Here is a 17,962-nt window from a genome sequence, read left to right as displayed (position 1 = left end):
CCACCTTCTCCTAAGAGCCCTCACTCTGTGGAATTTGTCTATATTTAGCAGGTAGCTGGGAAGGAGGCAGATAAGGAGGGCCTGGAAGGGGGAGGGCCCCTTATATAGCGTGGGGACGGGTCCCTGCTCAGATCCTCTTTGGGTGGCCTGCTCCGTTCCTGGTGTGACTTCTCTCAAGATGCCTGAGCCAGGGAAGAAGCCAGGTAGTTCCAGGGGTTGGGCAGAGGGTGGGGCACAGAGGGCTGGGGGCATCAACATTGTGGGGGGCAGGACTGGGATCAAGTTCCTGAAGCGGGTCTGTCCTCCTGAGCCTTTTTCTGGCTCTCAGTTTCTTCTCCCCATTTTTCTGGTGAGAATGAGGATAAAGTGGGGTCAGGAGCACAGAGGAGAGAGAGCCAATGCAGGAGGCCCCTAGAGCCATCCCCCCACTCTCAGGGCACAGGGGAACACTTCCCTACCCCCAACCCCATCTCCTTCTGCAGCAAGGTTAGGCCTGGCTTGCCTTTTGGAAAAAGGCCACTGCAGACAGGCACCCAGGTCGAATCTAGATCCCAGCCAGGCTCACTGAATGCTCCTGGGCAAGTCCTTCCCTTCTCTGGGTCTCAGTTTCCCCATTTATACAAGGAGGGGTTGAGCTGGTTCCTTCCAGCTCTGAGATTCTCTGCTTTGTAGGACTGCACTCCTGTTGTCCCCACACAAGGCATGGCCCCTCTTTGACGTAATGCATTCTGCTCTGGGAGAGGACAGTCAAGAGGCCCCTGAGCCCGGGCCAAGGGCAGAGAAAGTCACAGCCTTTCACAGGACCACGGGGTCCTGGTCCTGGCCTGTGTCCTTACCGAGGCTGTCCAGGGCAGGGATCCAGCCCCCCCAGCCCCCAGCCCCCTCCCAGGCCAGCTTTATCTCAGTTGCTGATTCTCAGCCTGAGGCCCTTGGAGGACAAATTTAGCCACACCAAGCAGTCAGAATACCTGTCCCTTGCTAAGGGGGAGTTGGGCTCATCACTGGTTTCCCCAGGTAGAGTATCCAGGGGCGCATGTAGCAAAAGTCCTTTGTGAAGGTTAGGCTCTCTCGTCTACTGGCTGTGTGATTTTTGTAAGTCACTTAACCTCTCTGAGCCTCGGTGTCCTCATCTGAGAAATGGGCATAGTAACTGCACCTGCCTCATAGAGACATCGGAGCATTAAAGGAGGTGACGCGTTAAAGTGCTTATCATCGAATTTAATAAGAGGAGCTGCAGGGGAGGCTATATGGGCAAGTCAGGGGCCCCTGCAGCCTCCATTGGTCCCTCAGTCTCAGCCTTCAGCAAGAAGCCACGGTCAGTGGAGGTGGCCGCCGGCAGCCCTGCCGTGTTTGAGGCCGAGACAGAGCGGACGGGAGTGAAGGTGCGCTGGCAACGAGGAGGCAATGACATCAGTGCCAGTGACAAGTTTGGCCTGACAGCAGAGGGCACACGGCACACGCTGACAGTGAGGGATGTGGGCCCTGCTGACCAGGGGTCTTACGCAGTCATCGCCGGCTCCTCCAAGGTCAAGTTTGACCTCAAGGTTGTAGAAGCAGGTAAGACCCTGGTCAATTTTCCCTGAGGTTTGCGCTTCTGGGGGCAGGGCAGCCCCGCCACCTCTCCATCACCCGGGGTATAGGAGGTGATTTCCCACTTTCTTGCCTTTGCCCTGGCTGTGTCCTCTGCCAGGAAAGCCCCCTTTTCTGCAGCAAGACCTCTCTGAGTGCCCCATGTGGCTCTTTGGCCTGTTCCAACCATTGTGGAGGTGGGGGAAATTCAGAGACGAACAAGGCATGACCCTGCCCTCTCACTGGACACCCACACAGCCTGCAGTTTATGCAGCACCAGGGAAGCCCCGGGAGCTGCAGGCATGGAGGGAGGGGACCCAGGCCAGAGCCTGGGCAAGGAGAGGAGGGATGGTCTTCAGAGCTGGTCAGGGCAGAATCACGGGGACGTGGTCACAGATGGCGGTCTGTGTGGGCAAGAAGGCGTAATGCAGGCTGGCACCCTGGCTCAGCCTCTGAGAGGGTCTTGGGGAGCGAGAAGAGGAGGGGTTTGGCATCTTCCTGCAAGTGAGATGCCTTGTGGACAGTGGGTTCTAGACTTGCTGCTCAGGAGAGAGGGGCAGAGGAGAGGATGAGTGCATGAGCTCACAGAGGTGGTGGACAGAGAAAGGAGAGAATTTAGGAGACGGATGGGGTCATGTGGGGAGTGAGGAAAGAGAGGGGCCAGATGAAGCTCTGCACACACTGCAGTGTTTAATGAGACTACAAAGACTGAGGAGGGACCAGGGACAGGAGGGGTCTCTGGTTAGAAGCTGCTCCACGACTCCCCACCTGATCCCAGCCGAGAAGGTGGAGCCTGTGCCAAGCCCTGCTCCTGCCCCTGCCGAGGCTTCTGGAGTTCCAGGGGAAGCCCCGGCCTCAGCTACTGAGCTGGAAGGAGGCTCCCCAAGTCCCGAAGGTGAGAGGGGCTGGGCAGGGAGGGTGAGGGACACCGCCCAGGGCAGGTCTCAAAGGCCTCTGCTCACAGGGTCAAGTTCAGCAGCCCCTGATGGCCCTGGTGCCCCTGATGACCCCATTGGCCTCTTTGTAACACGGCCACAGGATGGTGAGGTGACCATGGGTGAGTGTGGGACTGCTGCAGCCAGGGGTGTGGAGGGGAGGGAGGCGGCAGGGCATCGCCCAAGCCCAGCCTGTCACGTCTCTCTTGCAGGCGGCAGCATCACCTTCTCAGCCCGTGTGGCCGGGGCCAGCCTTCTGAAACCACCCATAGTGAAGTGGTTCAAGGGCAAGTGGGTGGACCTGAGCAGCAAGATCGGCCAACACCTGCAGCTGCATGACAGCTATGACCGGGCCAGCAAGGTGAGGCCTGCGGGGCACGGGAGCCGGAGGCCTAGGGGTCTTGGGGACACACGGAAAGGGGACATGGAGAGCCCGGGGGGGGGGGCACCATGAAACTGGAGGCACACAGAGGGTATGAATAAGGGGCCTGGGGGCCTGGGAAGCAACTTGGGGAGCCAAGGATACACGGGGAACATGGGGAGACCCAGAGAAGGGTTATGGGGAGGCTAGGGGACCTGTGGGACAGGGGGAGCTTGGAGGGCATAATAGTCTCAAGGGGGCATAATAAGGCTTGGGGGGCACAGGGAGCTCAGGAAAGCTGAGGGACATTGTAAAACATGGGGACACCAGCCAGTGAGGGTATAATACCCCTGGATGGATGGGTATCACAACTAACGTCCTCAATGGCCAACCAGAACAATTCATTATACAGACAAGAAAACCAAAACTTGAGAGGCTGTTGTTGCTGGTCTGGGGGCATCAGAGACAGGCCTAGAACCTGTGCTTTGACTCCCAGTCTCTGCTCCTCCCACTCTTGCACAATCCTGACCCAGGCAAGAGACCTTCTGGCAGGTCAGGGCTGACATGTTCAGTTGTGCGGGTTGTGCACTGCACAAAAGTGCCTCATCTTAAGTGAATGCCATTTGCCTTGGAGCCATCAGATTTATAAAATATTTTATCACCACCCTGTGCAGTTATGTGTCTCGAGAAGGGGCTCCTTTTGCTATTTACACAAAACTGTATGGGTTAACTAAACCCTGAGGGGTGGGAATGTTGGTGGCCATTAGCCACCCCCACTCTCCTTTAGGGGTAAAGGGCCTCGTCTTCTGGCCTCTGTCTCCTCTGACACCTTACCCCACAGGTGTACCTGTTTGAGCTGTGCATCACAGATGCCCAAGCCACCTTTGCTGGTGGCTACCGCTGTGAGGTGTCCACCAAGGACAAATTTGACAGCTGCAACTTCAACCTCACCGTCCACGGTGAGGGGGGTGCCCTGGCATGTCCTGAGCTTGGGCTCCTCATGGGTCTTGTCCCCCACACCTGCCTCCATTTCCCAATACTAAGGAGGATGGATGCCTAGTCCTGGCCAGACAATCACATGCCCAGTGCTGCTCATGCAGGGGCATGAAAGAAATCCATTGAGGCTTCCAGGGTTGGGGTGGGGTGACAGCCAAGTCTAGATCCTGGCTCAGGTGAACAGATAAAGGGTGAGTTCAGAGAGGACTGGGCGATCAACCACCTCTAATGGATTGGAGAGCGTAAACTAACCCCCCCACCCTGGTACCTCGACCCTGGCAAGACTCAGGATGTGGGGTCCAGGGGCAGATGCCCATTCTCAAGGGATCATGGATGGGCGGGTCTGTGATACTCAGAGATCACAGTCAGGGCTGCTGGGATGGCCCCCTCTGAAGCCCCTTGCTATCTCATCTTCCTCTTTGAACCCAGAGGCCATTGGCCCCGGAGACCTGGACATCCGATCAGCTTTCCGCCGCACGTGAGTGGCCATCTCTCCTCAGGGCTTGGGGAGGCTAGCCTCAGGGTCAGGGCTGGGGGTGATGTGGGAGGCAGGGCTGAAGTCTGTGGACATGGCGGGGGGAAGCAAGCTCTCCTGGGCAGATGAAGAACTGGGTCTAACCCCCACAGGAGCTTGGCTGGAGGTGGTCGTCGGATCAGGTACCCCTCCCCTGGCCCTACCTGCCCTATACACAGACCCTGGGGGCCTGTGTCCCTTCCTCATACTCTATCCCCCCCACCCCCACTCCCAAGCCCCTACTAGTCAGCTCCACTGTGGTCTCACTGGGGGTCCCTTTCCACAGTGACAGCAATGAGGACTCCGGGATTCTGGACTTCAGCTCGCTGCTGAAGAAGAGGTGAGCCCCAGAGCTCCCGGGGCAGGTGGTGAGGCCCCGTTTCAAATCCTGGCACTGAGGGTTTCCAGCTGTGTGGCCCTGAGCAGGTCACTACACCTCTTTGAGACGATTTCCTTGTCTGTCAAATGGGACGATCCTGGTGTTGGGAAGAGTCAGAGGGCTCTGCAGATGTTATGTCCTGTGAACTAACACCCTCTCAGCACCCCCACGACTACGCCACACTTGAGTCTGCAATAGCTCACCTCAATAGGCTCCGGGGACCCAGAAGAAATTGGGAGAGGGTCCCAGGGTCACAGAAATTGCCCACCCAGCTCAGCCCAACTGACTCATGTCCTCTGTGTTCTCTTCCTCTCTCTCCTGGACCCTGCATTACCTCCGCCCATGCTGCTGTGGCCCAGAGAGTAAGCACTGGGGTCAGGTGCTTTGGGGCCGCAGGGTGCTGGGGGAACCGCGTACCTGTCCTTGCCGTGGTTGGTAACAGATGGATGGGGCTAGTAATCAGACAAACCTGGGACCCCCAGAACTAGGGCAAGTCTCTGAGCCTTGGGTTCTCCCGATGCCCACCTGCCAGGGCTCAGGAGGAATAAACAAGGTGAAATGGAGGCGCGTGAGTGCGGGCGGAGGGCCGGAGGGGAGGGCCTGTGGGCTTCCAGGTCTTTGTGGGGAGGTGGCCCACCTCTAATGTGTCCCCTGCCTTTCTGCCCCACCTGGAGCAGCAGTTTCCGGACCCAGCGGTGAGTGCCCTGTGAAGCCCAGCACCCCGTGGTCACCCCTGCTTCCCTCAAGAACCCCTCGCTAGCCCCAGCGCCCATACTGAGCCTTAAGGCCCCTGGACCTGGGAACTGGCCCGGGACCCAGGCCGGCTCAGCTCCTTGGTCTTGGCCCCAGGAAGCCCCACCCCCGGGGAGGGGGGTGCTGCAATCCTGCCCCTGGCCAGGGGGTATCCCCTGAGGCCTGCCCGCGTGGACTGTGGGACACAGGGACTCGAAGCTGGAGGCACCGGCGGAGGAGGACGTGTGGGAGATCCTGCGGCAGGCGCCCGCGTCCGAGTACGAGCGGATCGCCTTCCAGCACGGCGTCACCGACCTGCGCGGCATGCTCAAGAGGCTCAAGGGCATGAAGCGCGACGAGAGGAAGAGCACAGGTTAGCGCTCCGCTCCATGCACAAGTTAGCCATCCCACCGCGCGCGCGCACAGCACACACACACTCACGGCAAAAGAGTCCAGCTTAGCCCGGGAAAGGAGAGTGTTGGAAAACAACCAGAAGTGCCAGGTGAGCCCGTTTCCACCCAGAAAGTGAGAAGGGCAAAGGATGGCCCAGAGACATCTGGAGGAAAAGGACAGAGCACAGGTTAGCCCTCCTCACCCAAGTAAAACCCAGGTGATTCTTCTCCCACCGGCCCTGGGAAAGAAAGGAAGCCTGCTTAACCCTCGCTACACCCAAGAAAAAGGGGAAGAGCCAGCTTAGGCTAAAGACCCACACCTGGAAAAGAAGACTAGCCTGGTTAATTTTCCTGACAGGCAAAGAGAAGGAAACAAAACAGGCAGGCAAGGGCTAGCCCCCATCTCCCCAAGCAGGTGGGAGGAGAGGGTTCAGGCTAGCGCTTCCCCACAAGGTGTTGGCAAGGTGATATCAGCCCCCTAGAAAGTTAGCCTGGAAAGCAGGGGCCTTGCCTGCCCACTAGCAGGGGTACTGGTAGGAGCGCCAAAGCCGGGGGGTTGCTCTTAAAACGGATTCCAGAGGTAGACAAGGTCTCTCAGTCCCATCCCCTGTTCTCCTGACAAGCGTTGGTCATGTGGGAAGCCCCTAACCCTATCCCTGAGCTTAGCGGGTAAGGAGGACCCCAAGGAAGACAGGAAGACAAAGAGAGGGACAAAGAGGCAACAGGCAGTAGAAGGGACAGAGATAAAGAAACAGAGTCACAGTGGAGACCCAGCGAGAGAAAGGGGGAGGCAGGACCTGGGCCCCTGCCACAGTTGCAGTGGGCTGTGAGCCTTCTGCGCCTGGGCCAGCCCCGGAGGAGGCATGGGGCGGGGCGGCAGGTGGTGAGGGCTCAGAGGTGGCGCTCAGCCTTTCAGAAGAAGCTGCAGCCGGCCTACCAGGTGAGCAAGGGCCACAAGATCCGGCTGACAGTGGAGCTGGCAGACCCCGACGCTGAGGTCAAGTGGCTTAAGAATGGACAGGAGATCCAGATGAGCGGCAGGTGGGGCCAGGGGCAGGGAGCAGGTTCTGGGAGGCTGAGGGTGAGGGCAGGGGGGAGGCCCTCAGGGGAGAGGGCTGCTCCCAGCCCTGCTCTCTCTGCCTCTCTTTCTACCCGTGTTCTCTGCCTCTGTCTTGGTACCTGTCTCCCTATCTTCCCCCATTTCTCCCTCTGGGTCTAATTTGTCATCTTTCTGTTTCTGCCCATCTCTGTTCCTCGCTCTTTTTCTCTCGGTCTCACTTCCTCCCATCGGGGATGTTCCAATGGCTCATTCTGTTCCACAGCAAGTAAGACCCACCTCCTGGAAGGCTTGGGATGGGGGCACAGGGGTGCCAACGAGGGGAGGCGTGGAGGGGTCACCCGGAGGTGAGTCCATGGCTGTTCTAAGTCCTCCATGGCCCGTGCCCAGGTATATCTTCGAGTCCAATGGCGCCAAGCGCACACTGACCATCAGCCAGTGCTCACTGGCAGATGACGCGGCCTACCAGTGCGTGGTGGGCGGTGAGAAGTGCAGCACTGAACTCTTTGTCAAAGGTGGGCCCAGGACCCTGGGAGCCTGGGAGCCTGGGGCAGGAGGGCCACGGAAGGGCCTGTCTGTCACCCTCTCCCTCCCTTGACAGAGCCCCCTGTGCTGATCATGCGGCCCCTGGAGGACCAGCTGGTGATGGTGGGGCAGCGGGTGGAGTTTGAGTGTGAGGTCTCTGAGGAGGGCGCCCAGGTCAAATGGTGAGTGCTGGGGCATGGGGGCATGGGATGTGGATGGGAGGCCTGCAGGCATCTCCAGAGGAGGCCTAAGCACTTGCTGCCCACCCACTGGCCAGGCTGAAGGATGGGGTAGAACTGACCCGGGAGGAGACCTTCAAATACCGGTTCAAGAAGGACGGCCACAGACATCACTTGATCATCAACGAGGCGACGCTGGAAGATGCTGGACACTATGCACTGCGCACCAGCGGGGGCCAGTCGCTGGCTGAGCTCATTGTCCAGGGTGAGGCCCATGGGGACAGGTGCGGGGAGCACACAAGGCCTCAGGGCCTTGGGACCACTCAACACCAGCCCTGTACAGGAATCAGGCAAACCCAGGATAGAGGCCTGTATGACCTTGGGCAAGTGACTTTGAAACCCTGACCCTCAGCTTTCTCATCTGTAAAATGGGGCTGCTGTGGTGGCCACCTCAGAGGGTATTGGGAAGGTCAGGTGGGCCTCGTCAGCATCACCCCCCACCACACACACTTCAGGTTCTTTGTGTACACTGCACCATCACATGCATACACGAGTCACACACACATGCACACATGTTTTCACATGCCCACGTGATCTCCACAGGGATTCACACCCACACCCACACACACCCTGCCCAGCTCACTGGCTGTGCCCTGCTCCCCAGAGAAAAAGCTGGAGGTGTACCAGAGCATCGCGGACTTGACAGTGGGGGCAAAGGACCAGGCCGTGTTCAAGTGTGAGGTGTCAGATGAGAATGTGCGGGGCGTGTGGCTGAAGAATGGAAAGGAGCTGGTGCCCGACAGCCGAATAAAGGTGTCTCACATCGGGCGGTGAGTGTGCGGGGCTTGGCCCCAACATAGAGGATGGCAGGTGGATGGGACAGGCACAGACTGAGACAAACAGAGAGACAGACACACACACAGAAAGAGACAGAGGCTGAGATAGAGACACAGACAGGGAGAAGCTGAGAAAGACAGACAGAGAGAGAGAGAGATACAGACAGACAGAAATGGACAGAGATGGACAAAAACAGACACACAGACAGAGGACAGAGATTGAAATAGAAAGAAAGAGAGATATATAAAGAGAGACAGAGACAGGCAGAGAGACAGAAAGCTATGGAGAGATAGAAGGCACACAGAGGAGAGTCCATCAGAGACCTAGAAGGAGCAGTGAGGGAGTCAGACAAGACCCAGAGCCCTCAGCCTCCTCCCTCCAGCTGGTGACCAGGGCAGGGCAGGAGGCCACAGGGAGGCCGGCTCTGGCCAGGGGCCCTTACTCTCTCCCACTCTCTTACTCATGCGCTGAGCATCTGGGCTGGCCCGTGCTGGGCCCAAGGTCATGGAGATTAGTGAGACCAGCCCCTGCCCAGTCTCCAAGGGCCCAGCCAAGGGGATACTTCTGTACTGCCTACCTCTGAAAACGGGAGGAAGCTGGAAATTCAAAACTAAAGAAAGCAAGCACTTAAAACACCAGTACATCAGTGAGCCAGGATGGGGCAAGGGCCCCTTGGGTCCCTGGCTAGGGTGTCTGGTGAGGTTATAGCTGTGGCCTAGTGGGGCCCTCTGAGCCACCGCTGCCCTGCAGGGTCCACAAACTGACCATTGACGACGTCACACCTGCGGACGAGGCTGACTACAGCTTTGTACCTGAGGGCTTCGCCTGCAACCTGTCTGCCAAGCTCCACTTCATGGGTGAGCTGGTGCCCAGGTTGGGGTGGGGCCCCTGTTGCTGGGCCCTGCCTTTGCCCTGGTACCACCTGCTCTTCCTTCTCTTGCAGAGGTCAAGATTGACTTCGTGCCCAGGCAGGGTGAGTCTCAGGGCCCCCGTGTGCCACCTCCCTGCACCCACCCCCCATGGATCCCTTCCACTCACAGGCAGAGGGAAGAGCAAGGATCTGGGCGAGGCACCCTGAGACCCAGCCCTAGCTCTGCCAGTCAGGACCATGGGCCAATTATAATCTCTGAGCCTCAGTTTCCTCATCTCTAAGATGGGGATCTTGGTAGTGCCTCCTCCATAGGGTGGTGAGAAGATGAGATGAGGTGGTGTGTGTGAGCTGTCAAATGGCGGCACAGATGTGAGATTTCATTATTAAATCTTTTCTGCTTTTGGAAGTATCTCTCCTACTTCCAGATTAAGCTTTAGTCAGGCATTTTAGAATCCTTACTTCAGGAGAACAATTCAGGCTGAGGCATGCTCTAGGTCAGAGCTTTACAAACTGGGTTCACTTAATATAATATAACCCCATTTTAAAAGGGGTTCCATGGTGAAATAAGTTTGGGAAACACTGAACACTTGCCTTACCTCTAGCTGATTCGGAAGGTACACTGGCATGTCCGAGGCTCTGAAAAATCCTGCAGTAAAGAAATGTGCTTAATTTTTTTTAATTCAGGGTTTTCCTAAATTATTTGGCCTTGGGAATTTGTTTGTTTGTTTGTTTGTTTATTTTACTGGCAGGACATTGATATTCTCCCCAAAACAGTTTGAGAAATGTTACACTAGGTGACCTGATGTTACAAACCTCCCCGGGAACTTCCTGGGATAACGGAATGTGCTAGATCCTGACTGGGTGGTAGTTACACCAGTATATACATTTGTCAAAATTCATCAAACTGTACGCTCCACTCTTGGCATCTTATTGTGTGTAAATTATACGTCAATCAAACTGATTAAAAACAAAACAAAACGAGCGTGTGTTCTGTCTAGTTTCCCCCCATTTCGTGAGCCTTGGGCCCTTCCCCTTCCTCTGACCTAAGCAACCTGCCCCCCAGAACCTCCCAAGATCCACCTGGACTGCCCAGGCCGCACAGCGGATACCATCGTGGTTGTGGCTGGGAACAAGCTGCGCCTGGACGTCCCTATCTCCGGGGACCCTGCTCCCACTGTGATCTGGCAGAAGACCGTCACACAGGTACTGTGGATCCCCGTCTGTAAATGGGTGCTTGGGACCAATGAGTGCTGGGACCTGCTGCCCACCCCACACACCCTGCATGTGCACACCCTACAGCTGGCCATTGACTGGGAGTACAAGGGCTCACCTGGCAGTGAGGCGAGCAAGGTGGGCAGAAGGCAGGGGGCCGGGCAAAGGAGAGACAGGGAGGCCGCTGGGCAGGGTTTCCCTCCAGGCTGAGTTAGCTCCCTTCCCCCTCCTTCCTGCTTCCTCTGTTCCCAGGGGAAAAAGGTCCCTGCTGGGCCAGCCCCCGATGCCCCAGGGGATGCAGATGCCGGTGACGAGTGGGTGTTTGACAAGAAGGTGAGTGAGGCTGCTGGTGGGACGAGACTGAAGGTACCACATCTGGCCAGTTGTGCTGCAACCCCAGGCAGGGTCTCCAGGAAGCCAGCCCTCCTGACTGGTCACTTCCTGGCTCCCATCTTTCTGAGTCAACTGTTACTTCATGCTTCCTCCCAACTAGGGGGTGGGGAGGTTTCCCTGGCACTTTTCAGCAAGAGTAGCTGCGGGAGCGCCACTCAGGTCATCTTTTCCTCCTCCTTCCACTGTTGGTTGCTCGACCCAGCTGAGGTCTTTGTGGGATCCTCACAGCAGCTCTGGGAGGTCATGTTATTCTCATTTGGCAGATAAAGAAATTGACACACACAGGGGATAAGTGATTGCCTAAAGTTCCATGACAAACGTAGAGCTAGAGTCAGAGACCCTTGCCCTGGTGCCTTGCCCATGGCAGGTGTTCAGAAAAGGTATCTGAACAAGGTGCTCACGTGGGTGCCAGTCTCACTCATGCTGTATCTCCCCCAGGAACCCTGCTGTGAGCTCCTTTCCCATTTCTGGGCTGTTGGCCATTCCAGAGGCTGCAGAAACCTCTGGGGTTCAACCTGGGCTCTTCATCCCAAATCCCCTCTCCCCAGCTGCTTTGTGAGACTGAGGGCCGGGTCCGAGTGGAGACCACCAAGGACCGAAGCATCTTCACTGTCGAGGGGGCAGAGAAGGAAGATGAGGGCATCTACACTGTCACCGTGAAGAACCCTGTGGGCGAGGACCAGGTCAACCTGACAGTCAAGGTCATCGGTGAGGCCCGCTAGCCTTCTAGGCGGGGAAGACAGAGGGGCAACCAGGGAGGGCCCTTCCAGTCACTCATTTAGTCACTCAACACACATCAAGGGGCATGCTCTGAGACCCACGGACAGGATTGGGAATAGCACATGGGTGACCATGGGCAGTGGAGAGCCATGCATGTTTGATTGTAGGCTGGAGACATGAACAGAACGAATAGAACTGCATTCTAGAAAGGTCACTTTGGCTCTGGGGGTGATGGGGGCTGCCTGTAGCTGTTGGTTGGGGTGGTGAGGGGATGAACAACGTTGGCCCTGGGCCCTGGCAGGGCTGATGTGTGGGTCCACTCCCTCCAGATGTGCCAGATGCCCCTGCGGCCCCCAAGATCAGTAACGTGGGCGAGGACTCCTGCACGGTGCAGTGGGAGCCACCTGCCTATGACGGTGGGCAGCCAATCCTCGGTGAGTGGAGGGCACCGGGGCAGAGCCCAGGACAGGTCACGCACAGGTTGCTGGGCCCCTGACCGGAGCGCCTGCCTCCCTTGCTCAGGTTACATCCTGGAGCGCAAGAAAAAGAAAAGCTACCGGTGGATGAGGCTGAACTTCGACCTGCTGCGGGAGCTGAGCCACGAGGCCCGGCGCATGATCGAGGGCGTGGTTTACGAGATGCGTGTCTACGCAGTCAACGCCATCGGCATGTCCAGGCCCAGCCCTGCCTCCCAGCCCTTCATGCCTGTTGGTGAGCCTACCCGGCCTGGCATTGCCCCACGCCATCCTTGGTCAAGGAACCGAGTAATAGCAGCTGCTCTATGTAGGCGGCCACCACACTTGGCATTTACATCCCTGGTCTTTAATCCTCTTCGTTTCACAGATGAAGAAAGGGAGGCTCTGAGCAATTAAATGACTTGCTCAAGGTCACCCCGCTGGGAGGGATTGGTGCTGAGACACGCCACTCTGACCCTTGGTTCATCACTTTTTACATCTATAAAAATGGGAGTAATGACAATACTTACTTCATAGAACTGTTGTTAGGATGAAATGAGATGTTGCAGACAGAGTATCTGGCATACAGCAAGCATTGAATAAAAGTTAATTGTCCCCTGTTCCACACTCCCTTCAACCAGGACTTGCCACATATGGGGCAGGGTGAGGGTAGTGGGTGCCTGAGGGCCCGAGGGACATCTCTCTGTGGACAGGGCACTGGGCCAGGCAGGAGTTGGAGACTGGTTTGCAGAGCCAGCTCCATCATCCCCAGGAGGGCCCTCTGCAGCCGTCGTCTCCCCTGAAGCCTGTTTCCTCATGTGTATAATGGGGGTTGAGAGGGTAGAGCAGATGCTGAAGGTATGGCAGTTTCTCAAGGACAGCTGTCCCTACCAGGATGCGTGAGCCTGCGGGGCACCTGCTCCAGCCCAGGGAGCGGCACAGCTTGGGGAGATGGCAGGAAGGGTGCCTGTGGGGAGAAGGCTCCAGGCCTGTCTCTTTAGGGCCTGCCTTGCAGTTGGCGCAGCTTTTAGTTAACAGCTCCAGGAAACTCCCAGGTTTCAGGCTAGCTTTTTCCTTAAATTACAGTAGAGCATTTTCTACGCTATCTGACAGAAGTGGCTCCTTCTAAGCTCTTTTGTGTTCCTTGGGTATTTTTTCCTATTTAGAGACTTCTTTTGTCATTGTTTGCTTTTAAGCCTATCTAGAGACATGTGTTTTCATGGAGCTGAAATATTTGAAAGCCAGCCTAAGGGGAAGCCCCCCACGTGACACAGGCCCCTGTCTGATCTCCCCTCTGCTCAGGCCCACCCAGTGAGCCCACCCACCTGGCCATCGAGGATGTCTCCGACACCACTGTCTCCCTCAAGTGGCGGCCCCCGGAGCGTGAGGGAGCTGGAGGCCTGGACGGCTACAGTGTGGAGTACTGCCAGGAGGGCAGTGAGTGTCCCCTGCCCAGTCCTGGGCCTGCAGCCAGCACCGTTCTCTGAACTGTCCCCCAGGCCAGGCACCTGTCAGCCTGCTGGGTCCTGTCTGCAGTGGAGGCCTCAGACAGCCACTAGAGGGTGGGCAGCAGGGTGGGGTGTCGGTGTTGACACCGCCTGTGGTCTTGCCTCCCCACCCCCACCCTCAGGCTCAGAGTGGGTGCCTGCCCTTCAGGGGCTGACAGAGCGCACATCAATGCTGGTGAAGGACCTGCCCACAGGGGCCCGGCTGCTTTTCCGGGTGCGAGCGCACAATGTGGCAGGGCCTGGAGCCCCCGTCACCACCAAGGAGCCCATTACGGTGCAGGAGATACTACGTGAGTACCCCTCGTGCTGCTGTAAGACCTGCCATGGACACCCTGATCCTTGGTGCCAGTGGAGGTGGGGATAGTCAGTGAGACCCTACTAGAGGGAGGGGCTAAACACTGGGCAGGGACAGGAGAGGTCCGAGCTTTTATCCATGCCCCAGACCCAGGGCAGACCTGTACAGAAAGTGTCCTCTTGGTTTTCCATGTCTGCCCCAGTCTGGAACAGGGCAAATGTAAGTCATTATACCATCGTCTTCCAGCTCTGTTCTGTGAGTCTCTCAGCTCCAACAGATAGGTATTGTCATGTTCTCAGGACTGAGCAGTGAGGCCACTCGGGGTCCCGTTGGCCCATCTGGGATCCACTTCCCATTTCTCTATTCCCAACAAAGGATTGATTCTCAAAGGGGAAAGAGGCAGTGAAGTGGGGTCGAAACAGCATGAGACATAGGGTCCAAAAGCCTAGATTTGTATCCTGGCCTGTGTGACCTCAAACAAGTTGCTCACCCTCTCTGATCCCTGCCTCTTGTAGTGGTGTGGTGATGCTTAAGTGGAAGCAGGAGGCTTGTGAACCATTTGGGGCTGGGGTTAGGGGAAGCGAAAGGAGGAGAGGGCCCAGGAGGCAGCATTTTTCTTCGCTGCAGCTCTCTGGGCCCTGCCTCAAGAGAGAATGGAGCTGTAGCGCTCCTCAGGCCTTGGGCAATGGCTGGTCCTCACTGAACCGCCCACTCTGAACCCACAGAGCGGCCACGGCTCCAGCTGCCCAGGCACCTACGCCAGACCATCCAGAAGAGGGTTGGGGAGCCTGTGAACCTCCTCATTCCTTTCCAGGTAGGGCTGGCCCCTTCTCTGTCCCTCAGCGTATTGTTCATGCCAGCAGATGGATGTGTCTCAGGGCTGACCTGACTCTGAGACCTCACTGGGCGTGCGAGGCTGGGGTGGTGGCCGGCCCTCAGGAAGAACCAGGTTTGGGTCCCTTCCCACAGGGCAAGCCCCGGCCTCAGGTGACCTGGACCAAAGAGGGGCAGCCACTGGCAGGAGAGGAGGTGAGCATCCGAAACAGCCCCACAGACACCATCCTGTTCATTCGGGCTGCTCGCCGTGCCCATTCTGGCACCTACCAGGTGACCCTGCGCATTGAGAGCATGGAGGACAAGGCGACACTGGTCCTACAGATCGTGGGTGCGTGGCACTGGGCCCTCCCTCTGAGCCTGCTCGTTTCCTGTCCCTGAGCTGGGCTGCCAGGGCCCAGCAGCAAGGACCCAACCCCCACCCCCTGAGCTTTATATCTTCCAGTCCTGGGACCCCCCTCCTCTGGTATGCCCAGAGCCCTGCAAAAGATGGCGGTCAGGTCCAGGCTGGCACGGGTGATGGGGCCCCTTGAGCCTAGCGTGCCCTGCTGTTGCTCGGGCAGCATTAGGTGTGGTGTTCCACCTGGGTCTGTCTCCTATAGACAAGCCAAGTCCTCCCCAGGATATTCGGGTCACAGAGGCATGGGGTTTCAATGTGGCTCTGGAGTGGAAGCCGCCCCAAGATGATGGCAACACGGAGATCTGGGGTTACACGGTGCAGAAAGCCGACCAGAAGACCATGGTGAGCCTGGGGTCCTGGGGTCCCCCACATACACCCTCCCTAGGGCCAGGCAGACCGAGACTCCAGCTGCCCCTTCCCTGCCCTTAGAATGGGCTTTCCTCTCATCTTCCTTCTCGGATCCGGTTCCCTCCACAGTTGTGATGCCCAAGAGAGGCCCCTGGCAGGAAGTAGGACCTGCCCCCAGCGACCCCTCCCTTTCCTCCACACCCACAGGAGTGGTTCACTGTCTTGGAGCATTACCGCCGCACCCAGTGTGTGGTGTCCGAGCTCATCATTGGCAATGGCTACTACTTCCGGGTCTTCAGCCATAACATGGTGGGGCCCAGTGACAAAGCCGCCACCACCAAGGAGCCTGTCTTCATCCCCAGACCAGGTGCTGTACCCTCACTCCCACCCCGGGGAAGCTGGGGCAGGGAGGCAGCAGGAGCAGGGAGGGGAGCCTGGCCTGGTGTGGCCCTCTTGCTACAAAGCCCTATTTCCAACAGGCATCACATACGAGCCACCCAACTACAAGGCCCTGGACTTCTCCGAGGCCCCAAGCTTCACCCACCCCCTGGTGAACCGCTCAGTCATTGCCGGCTACAACGCTACCCTCTGCTGTGCCGTTCGGGGTAGCCCCAAGGTAGGGAACTTCGGGCCCAGGTCCAGGCAGACCCAGGAGGCAGGGCTCGGAGGCTCCAACCTCAAGCAGTCCTCTGCCCGTCTGTGCGCCTGCTTACTCTCCGCCCCTGGGTATCAGGGCGTTTCCTCTCCGTGAGCAGGGCCTCGGCACTGTCAGTTGGCTCCTGTGCTGTTCCCAGCCTTGGGTATATTTTGGGGCTCCAATGAGAGCCCCGGAGTAGAAACACAAATGCCAGCCTCCCTACATTCCTGCTAGGTCCCCTTTCAACCTCAGTTTCCCTCCCTCCCATCCTGATTTATAGCCCAAGATTTCCTGGTTCAAGAATGGCCTGGACCTGGGAGAAGACGCCCGCTTCCGCATGTTCAGCAAGCAGGGAGTGTTGACCCTGGAGATCAGAAAGCCATGCCCCTTCGACGGGGGTGTCTATGTGTGCAGGGCCACCAACTTACAAGGCGAGGCACAGTGTGAGTGCCGCCTGGAGGTGCGAGGTGAGGAACCCACTGGGCCAGAGCCCGGGGTGATGGTGAGGGCAGGGCACGGGCTGGGACTCTGCCATCCTGACCCAAGCAGCAGCTCTGGCTGAAAGAGCAGTGACCCTGCCATGTCCAGACGGGTACTGGCTTCTGCTGCTAGAGCCGCTCCCCCAGCCTTCCAGGCAGCTGGGAGGACACATGTGGTGCTGGGAGATGCAGCACACAAGTGGCACCACCTCCTTCTGTCCTGCAGTGCCTCAGTGACCAGGCTGGCTCCCCGGGATGGCCAGGTATGTACTCCAGGGCACCCGGACAACTAGGGTCCGATCAAATCAGAGGCTGAACGCTGGCCCTTGGGCAGCCATCAGGAAATGGGGGTGCAGGTGGCTCTTACCAAGATTTCAGTCCAACTCACTCAAAGGGAACCTGTGTCACAGGTGCAACCAGATGCCAGCCCATGCCAGGAGCCTGGAAGGAAGCGGGACGAGCTGCCTTCCTGCTGTAGGACGTGTGTGCAAGTGTGTGTCTTGGGGCTAGGCTGGGGGAGGCACCAGTAGGGCGGTGGAGGGACTCCCATCGGAATCTCTCAGATCTTTTGGGCAAAAAGTGAGTGGGCTCAGGAAATGATGGCTGTGGACAGGTCTTTCTGGCCTGCCGTATTTTCTCAGTGTGTAAGGGCAATAAAAGATCAGTGCAGTTGCAGAGAGCTGACTCTTCTCGTCCAACGTGCTTGTTTTCACACAAACCACAGGGAAATTCACTTATCTTCAGAGCAAACTAAAGGCAGGTATTCGTCTCCTAGAAGAGTTAAATAAGGCCCAGAGTGGAATCCTAAATTCATAAAACAATTCTAGAAGGAACCTCAGTCTTTCCCCACCGTGTACACCCTTCAAATGAGGAAACTGAGAAGCTGTGGTGGAGGAGAGTGTTTTAGCAACAGAGCCAGAAGCCCCAGGCTCTCTGCCTCTCATGCTCAGTACTAGCTTTGTCCTGGTGACCCATGGTCACAGCAGCCCCGATGTGGGGCAGTGCTGAATCTCAGTGTGGTTCTCTGCCTGTAAGGTTCTCTGCACTGGGCTGCTCTGGGGTCCCACTGGGCACCAGGCCCACAACCCACACATACCCGTGTCCCCCTGGGAGACAGTGACCCTGCCCAGCACAAGCACTGGGAACCAGGAAGATGTAGGGCCAGGCCCTCCTCTGCTTGCCTTCCCTCATGGGGAGCCCAAATCTGATCAGTTTCTTTTTGGGCAGAGGAAGCCAGCAGGTCTCAGAGGTGCCCTGATGGAGTGCAGAGGGTCCTTCCTGCCCAGGGAATACCAGGCTTTTCCATGGCATCGAAAAAAGCTCCACAAAGGCTG

The 17,962-nt window shown here is 57.6% G+C and overlaps 1 protein-coding gene across 1 annotated transcript; it reads left to right on the top strand.

Annotated features, from left to right (window-relative positions):
- The first annotated feature begins 90 nt into the window (after positions 1 to 90).
- Positions 91 to 17,312, top strand: MYBPC3 (myosin binding protein C3). The gene is made up of 33 exons (XM_074336357.2): positions 91 to 203; positions 1,291 to 1,557; positions 2,348 to 2,464; positions 2,534 to 2,626; positions 2,717 to 2,865; positions 3,707 to 3,824; positions 4,291 to 4,339; positions 4,489 to 4,518; positions 4,662 to 4,715; positions 5,435 to 5,449; positions 5,696 to 5,859; positions 6,787 to 6,919; positions 7,326 to 7,450; positions 7,537 to 7,642; positions 7,738 to 7,904; positions 8,304 to 8,469; positions 9,227 to 9,333; positions 9,420 to 9,449; positions 10,411 to 10,550; positions 10,812 to 10,892; positions 11,501 to 11,660; positions 12,002 to 12,106; positions 12,195 to 12,383; positions 13,430 to 13,564; positions 13,758 to 13,925; positions 14,656 to 14,744; positions 14,900 to 15,095; positions 15,367 to 15,506; positions 15,720 to 15,879; positions 15,992 to 16,128; positions 16,430 to 16,616; positions 16,855 to 16,891; positions 17,039 to 17,312. Exons 1-32 carry the CDS (start codon positions 179 to 181, stop codon positions 16,863 to 16,865), a joined length of 3,813 nt encoding a protein of 1,270 aa, XP_074192458.2. The 5' UTR covers positions 91 to 178; the 3' UTR covers positions 16,866 to 16,891; positions 17,039 to 17,312.
- Positions 17,313 to 17,962: the final 650 nt, after the last annotated feature.

This window comes from Rhinolophus sinicus, chromosome 14 (assembly GCF_057876585.1).
Source record: "Rhinolophus sinicus isolate RSI-liver-muscle chromosome 14, RSI-T2T, whole genome shotgun sequence".
In the NCBI taxonomy this organism is placed as follows: Eukaryota; Metazoa; Chordata; class Mammalia; order Chiroptera; family Rhinolophidae; genus Rhinolophus; species Rhinolophus sinicus.
Note: the sequence above shows the minus strand (reverse complement) of the source record. Positions and strands in the feature narration are given on the sequence as shown.

What these genes read in the sequence shown, in the direction of transcription:
- MYBPC3 (XM_074336357.2), top strand. Translation starts at nt 179, where the DNA reads ATGCCTGAGCCAGGGAAGAAGCCAG. An exon ending in GGAGGTGGTCGTCGGATCAG is followed by an intron (nt 4,519 to 4,661) that starts GTACCCCTCCCC and finishes CCCTTTCCACAG; the next exon opens with TGACAGCAATGAGGACTCCG. An exon ending in GAGGGCGCCCAGGTCAAATG is followed by an intron (nt 7,643 to 7,737) that starts GTGAGTGCTGGG and finishes CCCACTGGCCAG; the next exon opens with GCTGAAGGATGGGGTAGAAC.